The following is a 15,647-nucleotide window of genomic DNA, read 5'->3' on the forward strand; positions in this document are numbered from 1 at the left end:
TTGAATAACAGCGAAATTCAACAGTAAACGGCCAATCTCATATTGACAGAACCTGTGTGGGAGAGCTGATACTGTAACCCTGGTGCTGTTTACCACTTCTCCGATTTAACCCTACAAATTACCTGCGAACCTCTTTCGCGTGGGAGTGGAGCAGGACTTTAATATCCGAGAAGCTTTAGCTATAAATGATACGTATTCCTGGTTAGCATGGTTCCTCTATACATACTAGATTAATATATTGGTGCCATCTTTCATATCCTCCACAGATAATAAACCGTTTTACCGAAGGTTATCCTTAAGTTTAGTTTCTTTTTTTCCCAATTTATCACTGAATCAGGCTCTTCTAAGCTGGTTCTACATGCCTAAACCAAACCACATCCAAATTCGATAGCAATTCCTATAAAACAAAGACAGTTAACTTACGACCAGGGGCTCGTTATATTAGTATAATTTTGCTCAGTCTTGGAGGTTTTCAGGGCTCGCGATAGGAACCCCGATATACCATACTGACTCAGACATTCCGTCAAAGACTTCCGTGTTCCATGTTCCGACCCTATGCACATTCATTGTCTAATCACTAACATTCTTATATTAATATATAATTCCTGATGCTTATAAATATCTACGCAATAACACACTTTTCGTCCTTATACTGCTCCCTCTTGGACCGCTTTTTCTTAAGCTCTCCTGGAAGACGATGGTGTCTGTGGGTCTCGTTATGAGTATGGTCGGTTGGCGCCATCTCCACTTGAGCCTCATCCGCAATAGCAGGAGGAACCTCCTCGGTCAGCTTCATCCTCACGGTATACCCGGTCTTTGGCTTCCGTAACACACTCTTAGATTTCTTCCAAAACGTCTTGTGCGGGTTGGTGACGGGCTCGTCCACCACGTCGCTGTCATAAGACGGTTCTTCAGGCTTTGCTTCATCGTCTGTATCCACCGTTTTTCCGCCTAGGATCCACGATTTAATGGAGTTTCCCGAGCTCTGGACCTTCATAGCCGCCCTTTCATCGTCAGAAGAGTCACCAAAGGAGGCAGGATTAGAGATGCGCGCGATATTGATTGGCGGCACCAAAAACGGCTCCTCTTTGTAGTAATCAAAAGAGGTTTCATCCGTTATCTGGGATGTTGGATTTATGGTTTCTGAGTTTTCGTTCAAATACCAGTAGTAACGATTGCGGATATCGAGGATCTCGTTCGCGGACCGTCTGGAGCGGCTTTTCGATAGCTCCTCGCCTTCAAGCGTTGCAACCGAGTTTGATGACTTGGTGTTGCGCGAGAGGTACAAATGGGGTACCGACTTCTTTTGCAAAGCATCGGAGACGGGTTCGGGGACTAAAAGCATTTGGGAATGAGGCTCCGTGCCCACGTGACTTTTCTGGTTCACCTCAGAAGCCTCTAGGAGGGTCTCTGGAGCTTCTGAGACAGGGGGAACTTTTGGAGCCTTCAGAGTGGCCTCAAAACTCATTGAATCCTTGGAAACTCTCTGAGGAGCTTTGGGACCCTGGAAAGGCTGAAACCCCCTCTCCGGTAATTCTGTTGCCTCGGCAACTTCGCTTGTCACATTTGCTTCATTCGCTTTGTCTGAGTCTCCCCAATACCTTGTCTTAGCATTTACCGGCGGAATTACCTCCCGCCCATCCTCCAGACCCACCATCCGGTAAAACAACATATACGGCCATTCGGTATCAAATATTTCACGGAAAGTCATCTCGGTCACACGCTCCTTCTTGTTCAAGTCATCAAACAAATGCCACGTGGATTGCTCAGTCGCGGCGTCACGCGTGCGCGCGTCTATGACCTTTTTACGCGCAGCGCACACAAAATGGCCCGAGTTCATCGACGTGCCGCGATGACACACGGCGCTCTCGAGTACAAGCTTGTACCGCGTCTCAGCTGTGTCTGCAATAAAGTTTGGCAAGTCGATCACCGGTGGGATCACCACCTTACTTTTCAACCGCTCAAATTTGCCCGTGGCCTTGCGGTACGCAAAGCGCTTCAAACAGATTGGGAGTATCGGCCGCCGCGACACAAAGTGCACGGACGATGGGGAGATATGGTTCGTACTGTCGGACGTGTAGAACGGGAGGAGCTGGAGAAACATCCACGCTGGGAGGAGTACCTCGCGTGTCTTTCCACTGGTAGACCATATCGAGAGTGAGCGTTCACGTACTACATACGGTTGCTTGAAGGAGAGTCTCGACTCCAGGGGCAATACAATAGACCGAAGGTCCAGTGTCGCGGAACGGGACTGGTAAGAGGTGACAGATGCGGTACGAGAAGGTGCCAGTCTGTTGCGTGGGGAGTCCGAAACCGATGCGTCGCGCGCGGATCCAGACATGGAATCGCGAGTGGAGGGACTATCCGGGGTGGTTCTCCCATCCTTGCCTCTAGGCTCCCTTGATGGAGTTACATTGGCAAACCCCAGCTCCCCAACCCTAGCGGTGTTTCCGCCTCGGGGCAGATCTACGACTTCTGCGTCCGGAAACGGTTCCTTCAACGAATCGCTGATGGTGATTGCGCACGACGCGACGTCACTGTCAATGTGGTGCGGACTAGTAGAATCCTCAGGGAGCCCTTCCGGGTAGGAAAACACCGCGGTGGAGCCTTCACTGAGGTTCTCGTAGTGGGTGTAGCTGGGTTTCTCATCGACCTTGGTGCTGGAGCGTGAGAGTTCCAACGTCATTCGCCGCTCAAGCTCCCGCTTCACCTCGATGGAGTTGCTAAAGTAGGCTTCAAGGCATTCCTCAAGAAGCACCTCCTCCTCTTGGTCGTCCTCTGGAACGCTCACAAATAGCATACGCTCTTTGGTGATCTTCTGGTCGTCTTCCTTGTTGAACTTGCCCCCATGCTGGATTTCCATAGTCAAGGAAAGAAGGGGCATATCGAGCACCTCCGTAAGAAACTGAAATAACGGTGCGCAGTCCTGCTGGCGCCCAGACATGGCTTCTTCAAAGCCCAATTTTGCAAGGGTCTCGCAGAGGCGTTTGGTGATGTCGCTCGTCACTAACTGGCCCCCACGGAGCATACTTACGTAAAGGCGAAGCAACGTTGCGAGTCGCTTGGTGAGATAGCGCTTGTCTTCCGCTTCGCTGCCCGCGTCGCCGCCCACGTCACCATCCACGCGGCCGTGGAATAACATGGGCTCGAAGCTCTCGATATTGGCAAACATCGCAAAGAGCAACAGGTCGAGGTAGCACATGACATTTCCCCAGTTCTCAGCACCTCGAAACACAATCTTCTCGTCGAGCTTGGTGCGTGCGCATGTGGTAACAAAATGGCCACGAGTAGCCATTTCGAAGAAGCGAAGCAAATCGTACGCGCGCGCCGTGTCCTTCTTCGCATACGGCGAGCCAAGCGCGACTGCCATCTGAATTCCACTAGGCAGGGCTTGCAGTATGCCGTCGCCAAAAGTCTGCCTGAGCGTCGCCACAAGGGCGGAGCCCGGACGGATGTCCTTGTCGCGTACGTTGTCCTCGTTCGCCCTCACCTCCTCATAGTACGCGCGCCAGAACTCTTCGTCGAGAGGTGGTTTTCCTTCTCGTTTTCTTCGAAACATATATGGGGCAACTATGTGGTGTGACTGGTTGTGTGGATGTGGATGTATAACAGGTACCGGTGCGCGGAGCCCCTGATTTTGATGTTTCGATGCGGGTCCAGGGCAGTGCGCGCGCGAAGATCTGACACGGAGGTCAAGCGCGAAGATCGGCAACGCTAGTGAGATCTGCAACTCCCATTCCTCGATCATTCGCCGTTTATCGTAGTAATTATGTGGATGACTTCATCGCAATGATAGTTGATGGTTAGCGATTCTATTGATAATTAACTATGATTTCTGTATATTCACCATTGTATATTTTTGAGGCGCGGGTGGCACAGGCTCGGCTTCAATAAATATAAGTGAAGTTGTGGTTTAGTCTGTAGTGGAGTATATATAGCCTAATGAGCGAATACTACCCAGATAGCATTGAGTGGATAGGTTACAATGCGCTTTAGCTCCATATATCAAGGTAGAAATCGGGGATGGCTTATGTGGTTATTTAAAGAATCTACGTCAATCTAGGAGTACCCTACTCGGCATATGTCATTTCTGAAAGCAACTGTTGTTGAAGGTCTTGAAAAGAGACCAGAACGAGAACAATCCCTTTGGACTAATCCCCAGCGCTCAGGAGTACCAATTGTCTAATCCCTGTCTGGTGCATTCAGATATTTGGAATTTCCTGTTACGGCAATCAACGTGGAGAAAGTACTGATCTGCCTCCTGTGACCTGTCAGACTCGCATCTGTTGGCTACTTCCATGACGCCACATAAGCAGTGTTTCATAGCTAGCAATACCAGCATTAAACCCACAAAATATATAACGTCTATAATGAGACTTGGCAAACCTTGTGTTGAGATATTATTAAATGAAATTGCTACTGCAAAGTACGTTTTAACGTACAAAGCGCGCCAACTTCACTGAACTTAGCGGAAGATCCATATGGGCACACGACCTACCAGAGCAGCCCTACCGATTCCTGAAGTTGATATATGCTGTTACCCGCATCAATCTAGCCAAGTATCAGCAACTCTCTACGCTCAAATTGGTTTAAACCCCTCTACGACGCTTTATTTTCACAAATCAGATCCTAATCCAAGTGCAGTTTTTCTGCCGTAGGAGCCCCGCCTGGAACCCTTGAAGAGCACGTGCGCGCCCCTGAGTTCGTGCGTGCCACCATTTCATTCACTCGCAAGCGCGACAGCTACCCGTTATTAAATTTTTGGTTATATTAAATGCGTATAATTACAGAGAAGGTAAAGGGGCCAGTCAAAGGGAACTCTTGTCAGTGCTCCATGGTAAGTAGTGTTGCTGGAGGCGCGGCTTAGGAGGAGATTCTCAACACAAAGTTGATGATGATGGCAGCCAACATGAAGAGACACAACATGGTTGGGCCGAATCTGTCGTCATAAGGGCCGGAACCTCTCTTTCTGATGGCGTTTGCTCTCCAATGGTAGGTGACGAGCGCGTAGACCATGGTCATCATGGCAACCAATGTGAAGAAACCAGCGGAGATTCTGCCCACCTTGTCACCAAAGTTCAACAAACCGACACCCAAGGATCCCAAGATGACGGTGAAGTTCAACCACGACAAGAAGGTACGCTCATTGGCAAAGAAGACCTTTGGCTCGACCCTAGTTGGGAGTGAGATTCTCTTGCCTGGGGCGGATTGCAACAATGGGGCGGAAGACATTTTGTATGGAGAGTGGAGTAAAAACCGTAAACTGTAACGGGGAAAGACGATTTTATAAAGAAGAGATGATGAGTTAGCGAGGGTGAAATGCTTAATCTCAGTGCGTCCGCACCCTACATGAATTAATTTGCCTATTTTGCGCTTTCTATCTCCACGTGGGCAGCGTGCGCAGCTCCGTGCAGGTCGTACGTGAAGAAGCGTCATGTGTTTCTGCGTGTGTCGAAACGTGTTGAGGTACTATCAGATCGATCGACCAAAGTACGCTGACAACGTATCTAAACTATTTCAATAGCGAATTCTGGTATTGAATTGTTAATTGGTAAGGCATGAATAGCTTATGTCGATAAATTTTCCGTTCCATTCGGCACCCAGGTGTGTGCAATACCATGGTAAGATCTCCAGAAAGATTGAAGTGTACAAGTATAGCTTCGAGACGTAGAGTGCGCACTCAAAAATCTAGGGCATCTTTAGTTATAGACGTAGCTGCATGGTTATCTTCACCTGAGTTGTGGACCCGGATGTAACAAAGGTGCGGGAAAATTTGATGTTTGGTTTATAGGAAACATTATTGTATGAAGTCAATTATTATCTCTACCAACAGGTTAAGTTTTTTTGAATTTACTCAAGTCGTTGTCGTTATTTTTTCGCTTATATTTATTGAATAATTAAGGCCAAGAATCTTATCTCCATTGATTTCTGTTAGGCATAAGTGTGCCGTATCGAGTAAAAGCTCTCAATACTGTTAACTGGTCTATCTGTAGCCTCGTTCTCGAGACAAGTAGTATTCCCAGAAACTGATTTGAGACTATGTTAGTTCCTCAATACAGCATATAATAGAGAGTAGATGGCCGTTATAATCCTGCTTTCTTCCATATTTGTTGAAATTTAACATGAAATTATATACAGTCAGTTATAATATAAAACAATTACACTAACAGCTGGGCACAACAGCCAAGCACAACAGCCAAAGATTAAATAATCTAGCGAGTCTCACAACCCTCGTGTGTTTCATTTTATATGGCAGGTCATGTAACTGAATAAAATCAAAAGGTCAGGTATTTATACCCATGTTCACTACCCAACTTCACGTTGGTTCCTCATCACTTCGCCTTTCATCTCTTGGCCAGTATTTGTCTCATACTCACGTCACACACATCCTCTCACTTCAAAGCACTACTTCATTCCTCGCGCTCGGTTTCGTGAACAACCTACCCGCGACAAAACGTACCTCGTTAACCAACGTTGGCGCATCCTCATCACTTGCACGCTCCACTACCACTGCGCGTAACCGCGCATCAAGCTCTGTTTTCACCACAACAAACCGCTGATGCAACTCAGGATACTTCTCTTCAAAATACGTACCAACTGCCTGATTTGGAAGCCCGGGAAACGACATGCATTCCAAGTGTGCGTACAACAAGATCTCGCACGTGGATATCTTATCGCCAAAGGCATACTTCTCCGCGCCCAATATCAGCACAATGTCGTCCATGTACTCCTTGAAGAAGCGTAGGCAGCGGAGCATCTGGGCCGTGTTCGCAAGCACGCTCTTCTCCTCCTTACGCTTCAACATCTGTGTCGCATGCAACTGGCTCAACGCGACGTCGTCCGCACCCACATCCGCCTCGCGCATATCCTCTTCGCGCGCGTCGCCCACAAACCCGATGTGACTGAGAAATCCGGCATTGGGCACCTTGAGGCCGATGCTCTCGCACGCCTCCTCAGCGGCGTCATAGAACTTGAGCGGCTGGTTGTACATCATGGGAAACGGCAAGTATCTCTGGAACAACGGACGCGTGAAGTTTGTGTAGTTATTGCTGTCGATGTAGAGCACAAACTGAGTGATGTATTGCAATTTGTCGCGGATGTACGCGATGACGCCGTCGTTAAGTAAAGTCGCTTCGCCCGTGAGCTCCGCGATACGTGCGTCCGCGGAGTAGTGCTGCGTCACATACGCAACAATGTCAGTGTACCCGTCCACGATGCGCTTGTCATCACGCAACACCGGCAACTGGCCCGTCGGCGAGAGATTCGTGTTTGACGATGTGACGATGGAGAACTGTGCGGGCGCCAAGTGCGACGCTAGAAAATATGCGGAGGCGAGCGATTCTGGTGAGATTGGCGAGATAGAGTCGTCGCCCCATACGTGAAGTTCTAACATGGTAGGAGGGGGTGGGTGAAACAAATACGCTAATACGTGTAAACCTATTTTGTAAAGTCTTATATCCTGTGCTAGAACCTTTGCGCACGTGGTGGTTCGTGCACGCGCGAATGCCCACAATACCCGCGGGTCACACGACGCTTCGTTTATGCACATGCAGGGGTGATCAGTGAGTAGGATGGAGTCAACGTGGGGGGGTTAATTGACGCATGCTCAGAACCTCGTCAGAGTCAACGAAAAAGTCCAAAGCAGGTTTTAGCACCAGACTCGGCTATTCAAAGCGTGACTTCCTCCCTGTTGAACAATAATGGCCCTTAAAGAGTATGGTGAATCTTATGGTGGCTTTGGAGGTTGAGAAGAGTAGAAAGCTGAAAATAAAATTAATTTGCGCACTAACCGGGATTTATGAAAACTGATCGTGATGCATTGGTGCAGTTGGGTGAATAGATTGTGATATTTATTGTTTTAACTTAACCAAATTTATAGCACCAGCAGAATACATATTCAGTCTCTGTTAGACGTCGTTGGCACGGCATTCGAGGCTCACTTCGATACTGTGGTTCAACTGGCACCAAAGATTAATATTTTCCAACTTTTCGGACCTCTGACTTTAAAAGCTCAGTACTGAATAAAAATTTGTTGAAAAAATTCTCAGAACTCATACTTCGCTGGGACCTTATTTCCTCTGTTTTTGCGCTTTAGCCATAAGCAGATCCACAACTAGTCCTGTAATGGCCTCGTGCAAGCAAATACCTGTTCTTACAAGCATAACTGAGTTGCACAGCTTGAGGCATCAAGAGTATAGCTCATAGATATGTAACTATCACGCATACTTGAATATCTGCATGTACTGCTTATGACTATGGACTCGTCTCACCATCTCTGCACTTTCTCCTATGTTTCCACCGTTTTATCTTCTCAGATATCGTGCATTGCTGAAAGAGCTTTGTTTTGCTGATCTCATTTCTTGGGACCACAGTCTTCCTTTCTAGTTCTTTACATACCTTAGTATTGTTAGGAGTAATTCATTAATACTATATACATGGCGTTTACTCTCCAACTAGTCGCTAAGTATCTCTACCCGGCGTTCCTTTGGGGTTCAGTCGATACCTTCAGTCATAAAATGGATTCCAAGATACCTCCTTAGTGATTCGCATATACTCAGGCTCTTTCGGGTCTTCTCCATCGTTTGTACTTCGCGCATGCTCAGTCGACTTCGGGCATCTCCCACTCCCCTTCCTCCTCCTCAACACTAACCCCACCTCCCAAAAAATCCAACATCATATGCAACCCCCCACCCCCCGCATATTCTTCTACATTTACCGGCAACACGTTCGACAAGCCCTCCAAAAACCACACGCGGTCCTTCATCTCGGCCGTAAAGTTACGCAACAATTTATAATACGACCGCATAATCCGCATGGCCTTCAAGTCCCCCGTCATGAGCATCGCAAGAAACGACTTATCCAACAACGCGGGAAACGCGAAAACCCGAAGGATAAAGTCAGATTTGTACCGCTCCAAGTGTAACTTATTCATATATGCGAGCGTGATCAAGTATGGTGAGGAGGTCGCGACCGGATACATGTCCGCAATCTCCTCGTCGAAACACTCTAGCCCGGTGAGGGAGCCCTCTTGTGGTCCCTGGTTCATGATGTCGCCCAAGTCGCCCAAGTCCACTGAGATAAACTTGTGGAAGCGCGAAGACTCGCTGAGCGGCCAGACCGCCGTGAGAATGGTCGCTGCTCCTTTCACGTGGAAGATCCATGCAGACGCTGGCATCAGCTTCTGCGAAGTGGACGTGGGGAGCGACGCGTTTGCAAGCGAGTCCATGATGAGAATGAGCGCGCTCGCGACGAGCGCATCGGTGTTTTCCACCGACATCTCTAATACAGCCTCGCGAAGAAGTCGGAGGGCGTCACCACGGTGGCACGTAACGGCCTGTTCGAGCCCTTTTTCCGTGCGTGACAAGTGCGTTGCGCTAAATGCGAGGATCAGATGCATGAGAAACGGGTAGTGGAATGCGAGCTCAGGAATGTCTGTGCTCCAGATTTTTTCCTCAGAGATGCCTGCGGCGGTGATGGTTGGCCAGACCTGTGTCGTGTAGTGGTACATTAAGCGGAGGTCTGTCATGTTCAAAGCACAGTAGCCAAGCGACCCAGGCGGTCCGTTTAGGGTTACCGTGGGCAAAGGCGAGTGTTGGGGGGAGGTTACTGATGGCTGGCGCGAGTGGATATTCGGGCCAACAACCGTGGGGTTGATCGTGGGGCTGAGCCCGGCATCAGGGAAAGTCACACCGGGGGAATTCCCCGGAACAGCTGGGTAACCTGGGATGACTGTATTTCCCGGAATAACCGAGGGGCTGATCGCGGTGTTCACAGAAAATGTGGGGATTGTCACTGGAGCCGGTACCATTGCCGAACCGGCCAGCCCTGGAGAGCTCGTTTCTTCATCATCCTCATCAGCATAACCACAGGTAATGCCCATGTGTTGGCACTTGTTGCACATCGGGCGGTGCTCATCGCACTTGACGCGGCGCTTTTTGCACGTGGAACAACCTTTGCGGGATTTGTTGTGGTACTTGCGCTTGCCCATGGCGGATTTCGTGATTTTTGCGTTAGAAACCTGGCCCGGGAGTGTCTTTTCCACGGAGACTCCAGAAAGGTCAGAGAGTAAACCATTGGCAGTCACTTTTGCGGCTTCCTTATCTGCGGGGTTGGCACTCGCAGCGCTCTTTTCAGCAGCTTCGCTCAGCGCGTTTGACGTTGGCGTCGGGAGAAAATACTGCTGAAGGTGGCGCTGAATCTCCGGTGGCGCGAACGCGGCCAACCCTGCGAGATCCTGGATGTTGAAGTTCTTGTCCTGGCTGAGCTCTGTGTACAACGCCTCGATCTGCCCCGGAAGCTTCTCCTGATCGACGGTGCCGAACATCATGCTGCGGACCAACTCGTTTTCAAAGAGATTGAACGCCATTGTGGATGTAGCGTTGAGCTATATGTATTGATCCGGATACACTACTAGAGTTGAGCTATGTAGGTCTCTTTATATGGTTGGAGTCGAGGGATGGGGTTCACAATTCCAAATATAAATGGAAGAAGTGTTGAGATATATGTTGTTGACATCTGTCGTACCTTGTCGTTTGTCGTTTAGTCGTTTACCCGTTATACCGGCCCGGCAATATGTCACTGCCGGTCAGAATGACCATTGAGTGGAAAAAATCGCACGGAATAATGTCCTCCGCAGAGGAACCACAAACTGAGGTCTGACTAATTCGCGCATTCTTTCTTGGTTACGTCACGAAAGCAGGTCGAGGAGTATTAGGCCAGAGCTCAAGGTGACACCTTCATGAAATCAAGTGAGTCTAATAGTTGGAATTGCCGCGGTTTGGTCAGGTATAATCATGGGTTGTGGTTGCTCCATATAGTTTGTAGATGATGTGATCGTCAGCTCCGCCTTAGACGCACGATTACATTGAATTTACTTAAACTGGGCTGTGCAAAAGTCTCTGAACGGTGGCAATCAATGTGGAGAGGCTATCAAGCCCCCTTTCAGCCTTATGGAGGCTAGGAAAAATTGGAATTAGTGGAAATATGTTGATAATTATTTTAAATTAAGTATTTAGCTAGTAATGGGATTACTGGAATGTTAGACATTTCTATCTTAAACCCGGTTCCCTGATACCTAGGACATCACTCCACCGTATGGCCCTATTCTGCTCTAATACCAACGTCCTTACTTTAACAACTTCGGTTCGTACGTACCCGATCAAAATTATTAAAACAAATCCAAGTACTGTGAGTTAAGGAAATCCTAAATCCCAGTAACTGTAGCAGATGGCGCGACGTATTGTCATAAAACCGAAAAGACTTCGAAGCTCAGCCATCTCGGATTACTGGTTCAACAACTTGGTAATCATCTTTCGCAGTAACAGTACTCGGCCCGGAAGGAAATAACGTCCTGTAAACCCCTGATCCACTTGTCTGGCTCTACTCGCCCTACATATCATCCTAGCTATGGTTCACGCACTGCCCTCGCTCGTTTAGGTCGTGCGCAACCCGCCACTTCATCTGACACGCGTTATAAAAATTTGGCGTCCGTTTCAATCCATCAACCATCCTCATTACACCACTTAATCAAACAGTTCATGTCTTCTTCTGACCTCACCCCACAACCGGCGGAAATCGCTCCAGCCCGCAAGCGAAAGAGAGCTCTCGACGCGATTGGGCAGCTCCAGGAGGACTTGACCACAGACCCGTTGGACTACGGTAAGTGGTTGGAGTTGCTCACGCTTGTGGAGAAGAAGGACAAACCCGATCAGGTGAAGGAGACGTATGAACTGTTTCTTGAGAAGTTCCCCACGGCCGTAAGTACCTTTCGATTCAATCATCATGTGCGGAGCAATGCGAGCCACGACGTTTTCTACTATATAGTATTTTTTTTATCTAATAAACAAATTAGAAGACTTTCTTTTTTGCAATTTGCGCTGAGCGCCTAAAGGATAGCCAAGTGATATGAAGGGGGAAGAGAAGCCACAGGAATCCAAAAACATGGGAGATACAAGAAGCATACGGGGAGGAACTCACAGAGAGGGGCTTACAGGGAGGAACTTGCAGGAAGAAACATACGAGAAGAAGAAGGATCCAGCAAAAGGAGAAACGATGAATAGATAAGAAAGGTGACGGGATTGATGGAGCAGAAGGAAAGAACCGAATATTGGATAAAAACCGGAAAGCAAAGGGATGGAAAACGAATGAAGGCGAGTGACAGGGGAAATGTATCTGGGGGTATCGGACCAGTGGATGAAAACCTGAATAAAAGATACTGAGATGGAAAGGTTAGAGAAATTAAGCCGGTTGAAAATGAAGGAAAAAGTGGCTGGGCTGTTCACGGTTTAGATGACCCTGTTGGTTCTTTAGACAACGGCTCCACTCAATTACCATGCTGCTCCGATTTGAGTGTGCTGCAAAATACCGCCGGCTTGATGCTTTATCATTTTCAGAGAACAACCAGAAAAGCAACTCAGCTTTTCACTAAGAATTTTGGTACCGATTGAAAAGCCATGCCAATCCAAATCTGGAGATAGTATTTTTTTCACCTATCAGATGCCAAAATATCTTTCCCCTCTCCTCCTAACTTCACACTTGATCGTATGAAAACTTTGCCCTATCGATCAATTATAGGCACCTTATTGTTGCCAATGGAAGCGGCCCGATACATACCCAGCAACTTTGTGACTTTGTGCCGCCACACTAGTTGCTTCCCCTGCACCACCTTTATTTCGCCTATGCTGGGTCACTTTGCCAGCTTACTTTTTCGCATGTCTTGGTTCTCCATCTGGTCCTTGCCTCAGCTCTCAGAGTATTGCCTTTTACTCGCTATTGTCAGACCATGCTTTATCACCCTTTTTGGTCGCTACACTGGCCTCACTTCGCCGCCATTCCTTGCCACTTTACTTTCAACCGCTTCCCTCGCCCCTTGTTGTCACGGGTTCTTCTTATAGCTCATTTCACACCTCGCTTCTTGTCAATTCGTTCAGTTCACTTCCCTTCCCAGTCGTGAAATTTCACTTTCAACCCTCTTTCCTCGCTTCGCTCCCCATTTGCTGACCAGTTCGCTGTCAACTTGCTTTGCTCTCGTATTCAACTCGCTGCTCTCACCTAGATTTTACTAACATTTAGTCCCCCCAATGGATCGCATACATCTCTAACTGTCTCTCCCACTCTGACAACGTCCACGCGGAAACCCTCTTTGGCCGCTGTCTTACTGCTTGTCGCTCTGTCCCCCTCTGGCTCGCATACATCGCGTACATCCGCCGCACCCACGACGTAGTTTCTGGCGGTGAGCAGAACCGCCAGGTGGTGTTCCTGGCATTTCAAGTCGCAGTCGACGCCGTCGGGATTGATGTAGACAGCAGCGACCTCTGGGAACAGTATATCGAGTTTATCGACAACTGGAAGCCTACCACCCAATGGGAACAACAGCAGAAGACGGACCTCAAGCGCAAGGTGTACATAAAGGCAGTGGTGTTGCCGCTCCGCAATGTGGAAAAATTGTGGAACGACTACACCGCATTTGAAACCGAGATCGACCCCACCAGCGCGCGCCGCCTCGTCGCGGAGTCCTCTGCGGCATACATGGCCGCGCGCTCATGGCTCAAGGAATTTACTAACGCGACTGCAGGCTTACGCCGTGACGCGGTCCCCACGCGCGGCGCATTTCTCCTGCCACGCAAGAGCAATCAAACCAAGCTCTGGCGCCGCTGGATCGCGTGGGAACGCGCCAACAAGCTCGAATTGGCGCCTGATGTGTTGGCACAGCGCTTGGAACACGTTTATGCGCAGGTCACAGAAGTATTGCGTTTCCAACCTCAGTTCTGGTATGAATTTTCGCAGTACTGGTGCGATAAGGGTGTCAATGCTAAGTTTGTGGAGGTAACCATTCAAGGCTTGGCGTGCAACCCAGGATCTCACTTATTAAACTACCAGCTTGCAGAGTGGTACGAGCAGGAAGGGAGACGGGAAGATATGGAAGGGGTTTACGATAAGTTTGTTGATTTCTTGACATCAGAGTGTATGAAGTTGAAGCCGGAGGAGGATCCGAAGGAGCCTCCGAAGGAACCTTTGAAGGAACCTTTGAAGGACGAGCTGAAGGAGGATATTAAGGAAGATTCAATGGAAGATTCCAAAGAAGATTCTAAGGCTGAAAACTCAATGGAAGATTCAACTGCTAAGGCGGATTCACTTGGAAACTCAAAGAATTTGAAGCTTCCAGCTGCATCGCTGCCAAAGTATGATCCCAAACTCGCCCTTGTCCAACGTGCCATCACCTCTGTCTACGCCAGGTATATGCTTGCAACCAAACGTCTAACCAACTTGCAAGCCGCGCGTGGCATCTTCAAGCTCGCGCGCCAGAACGCTGAAGTCCAGGTGACCCACCACTTGTTCGTAGAGTATGCGGAGATGGAGATGACCGCTATCAGCGATCTGTCCTCTTCAGCCGAACGCCTCAAAATCATCGAGCGCGCCGGAAAGGTGTACGCCATTGCTGTTAAGCGTTTCAGCAATGACCCAGAGTTCTGGTTGAAGTACTTGCGCTGGTGGCTCGCCAGAGATAACACCGGTGAGGCTCGGGTCATGTTAAAGCAGGCGTTGGATAGCTTGAAGCAAGACATACTGACGGATGCCATGAATGAGGGTGATGTCGAGCAATCGCTCATCGCGACGTACAGCACGGACGCCACCAAGATCCTCTCCCAAATGTTTATTGAGTTTGTCCAGTACGAAGCCAAGCGGGGCGACCTTACCGCGATGAAGAACTTGGAGGTCCAGTATTTGGCAGTCTTCCCGAAGGTGACAAAGTTGGCCTGGAAGACGCAGCTCTACCGCGAAAACATAACCGAGGACTTTGATTCGTTCGACCCGGTCAGCTTGTTTGATATGGACGCAAAGACCAAGGAGAAGAAGCGTGCCAGTGACGAAGACGAACCGCCACGTAAGAAGGCAAAGAAAGTGGAAGAAGATCCGCTTGATGTGTTTGACGCATTCATCGCCGAGCCCCAGTTCCAGGAGTTGGTGATTACCGATGAGATCTACAACTTGTTGCGGGTGTTGCCTCGAAATATCTATTATGATGGGAACAATATGTTTGACTCGACGAAGTTAACAGCGTTATTAGGGTCATTGGATGTATAATCCAAAGAATCGAGAGATCAAATTTTTCCGGGATTTAAAGATTCGTCCGATTTGTAGATCCGAGGGATCGAAAAGCAGATGTTATTGTAATTTATTAATAAAAGTCTTAAATGTACCCAAAGTGTAGGTGAGTCCAAAAGATCGAAGAATTTCACGAGCAGGTGCTACTTCACTGCTTCATTTTAAGTGGAAAATTGTACGGATTATATTTCAACATAGATGAAGTCGCGGTTGGTTTCTAAATCTAGTGTAATTGCTATAAATCTTGTCACAGGTTGACAACGCATTGTCAGCTGAGTGTTCCACCAGGTTATTTCCCGTAGCGATCCTCATCCGCTCAGTTGATGCTAGATTAGGCAACTGATACAGCCCAAACGTCGCATTGAGTAGCATGGTGTTCAACATCACTCCTAAAGGTGAGGTTCTGGGTCATGGAAGCCTCATGGAATACACATGCGTCTCGCATATCGCTAGCCAGGAACCGTACATTAATTCTCGTCACACGACGCCAGACGCACCTACGGACAGCTCCTCGGGCGATCTCTATTGGCCGCTACTTAAGC

At 48.5% G+C, this 15,647-nt stretch overlaps 5 protein-coding genes across 5 annotated transcripts; 1 reads left to right on the top strand and 4 right to left on the bottom strand.

Annotated features, from left to right (window-relative positions):
- Positions 1-574: 574 nt before the first annotated feature.
- BABINDRAFT_159774 (uncharacterized protein) lies at positions 575-3,621 on the bottom strand. Its single transcript, XM_019127876.1, has one exon. It carries the CDS (start codon positions 3,557-3,559, stop codon positions 623-625), a length of 2,937 nt encoding a protein of 978 aa, XP_018986823.1. The 5' UTR covers positions 3,560-3,621; the 3' UTR covers positions 575-622.
- A 1,242-nt stretch (positions 3,622-4,863) lies between these two features.
- Positions 4,864-5,232, bottom strand: BABINDRAFT_32442 (uncharacterized protein; the record flags this gene model as incomplete). Its single annotated transcript, XM_019131591.1, has 1 exon — positions 4,864-5,232. One exon carries the CDS (start codon positions 5,230-5,232, stop codon positions 4,864-4,866), a length of 369 nt encoding a protein of 122 aa, XP_018986824.1.
- Positions 5,233-6,078: 846 nt separating this feature from the next.
- SAM37 (SAM complex subunit) lies at positions 6,079-7,405 on the bottom strand. Its single transcript, XM_019127877.1, has one exon. The coding sequence runs from the start codon at positions 7,391-7,393 to the stop codon at positions 6,398-6,400; it is 996 nt and encodes a 331-aa protein (XP_018986825.1). The 5' UTR covers positions 7,394-7,405; the 3' UTR covers positions 6,079-6,397.
- Positions 7,406-8,629: 1,224 nt separating this feature from the next.
- Positions 8,630-9,532, bottom strand: UPC2 (Upc2p; the record flags this gene model as incomplete). The annotated part of the gene is made up of 1 exon (XM_019131404.1): positions 8,630-9,532. A coding segment is annotated over one exon (903 nt), but the record flags the coding sequence as incomplete, so codon positions are not given.
- A 2,005-nt stretch (positions 9,533-11,537) lies between these two features.
- BABINDRAFT_32246 (cleavage polyadenylation factor subunit) lies at positions 11,538-15,084 on the top strand (the record flags this gene model as incomplete). The annotated part of the gene is made up of 2 exons (XM_019131577.1): positions 11,538-11,756; positions 13,072-15,084. The coding sequence occupies 2 exons, from the start codon at positions 11,538-11,540 to the stop codon at positions 15,082-15,084; spliced, it is 2,232 nt and encodes a 743-aa protein (XP_018986827.1).
- Between the last annotated feature and the right edge of the window lie 563 nt (positions 15,085-15,647).

The sequence above is a fragment of the Babjeviella inositovora genome (genome assembly GCF_001661335.1).
Source record: "Babjeviella inositovora NRRL Y-12698 unplaced genomic scaffold BABINscaffold_2, whole genome shotgun sequence".
Taxonomy (NCBI): domain Eukaryota; kingdom Fungi; phylum Ascomycota; class Pichiomycetes; order Serinales; genus Babjeviella; species Babjeviella inositovora.

Coding starts and splice junctions, on each gene's coding strand:
- SAM37 (XM_019127877.1), bottom strand. CDS start 7,393: ATGTTAGAACTTCACGTATGGGGCGACGACTCTATCTCGCCAATCTCA.
- BABINDRAFT_159774 (XM_019127876.1), bottom strand. CDS start 3,559: ATGTTTCGAAGAAAACGAGAAGGAAAACCACCTCTCGACGAAGAGTTC.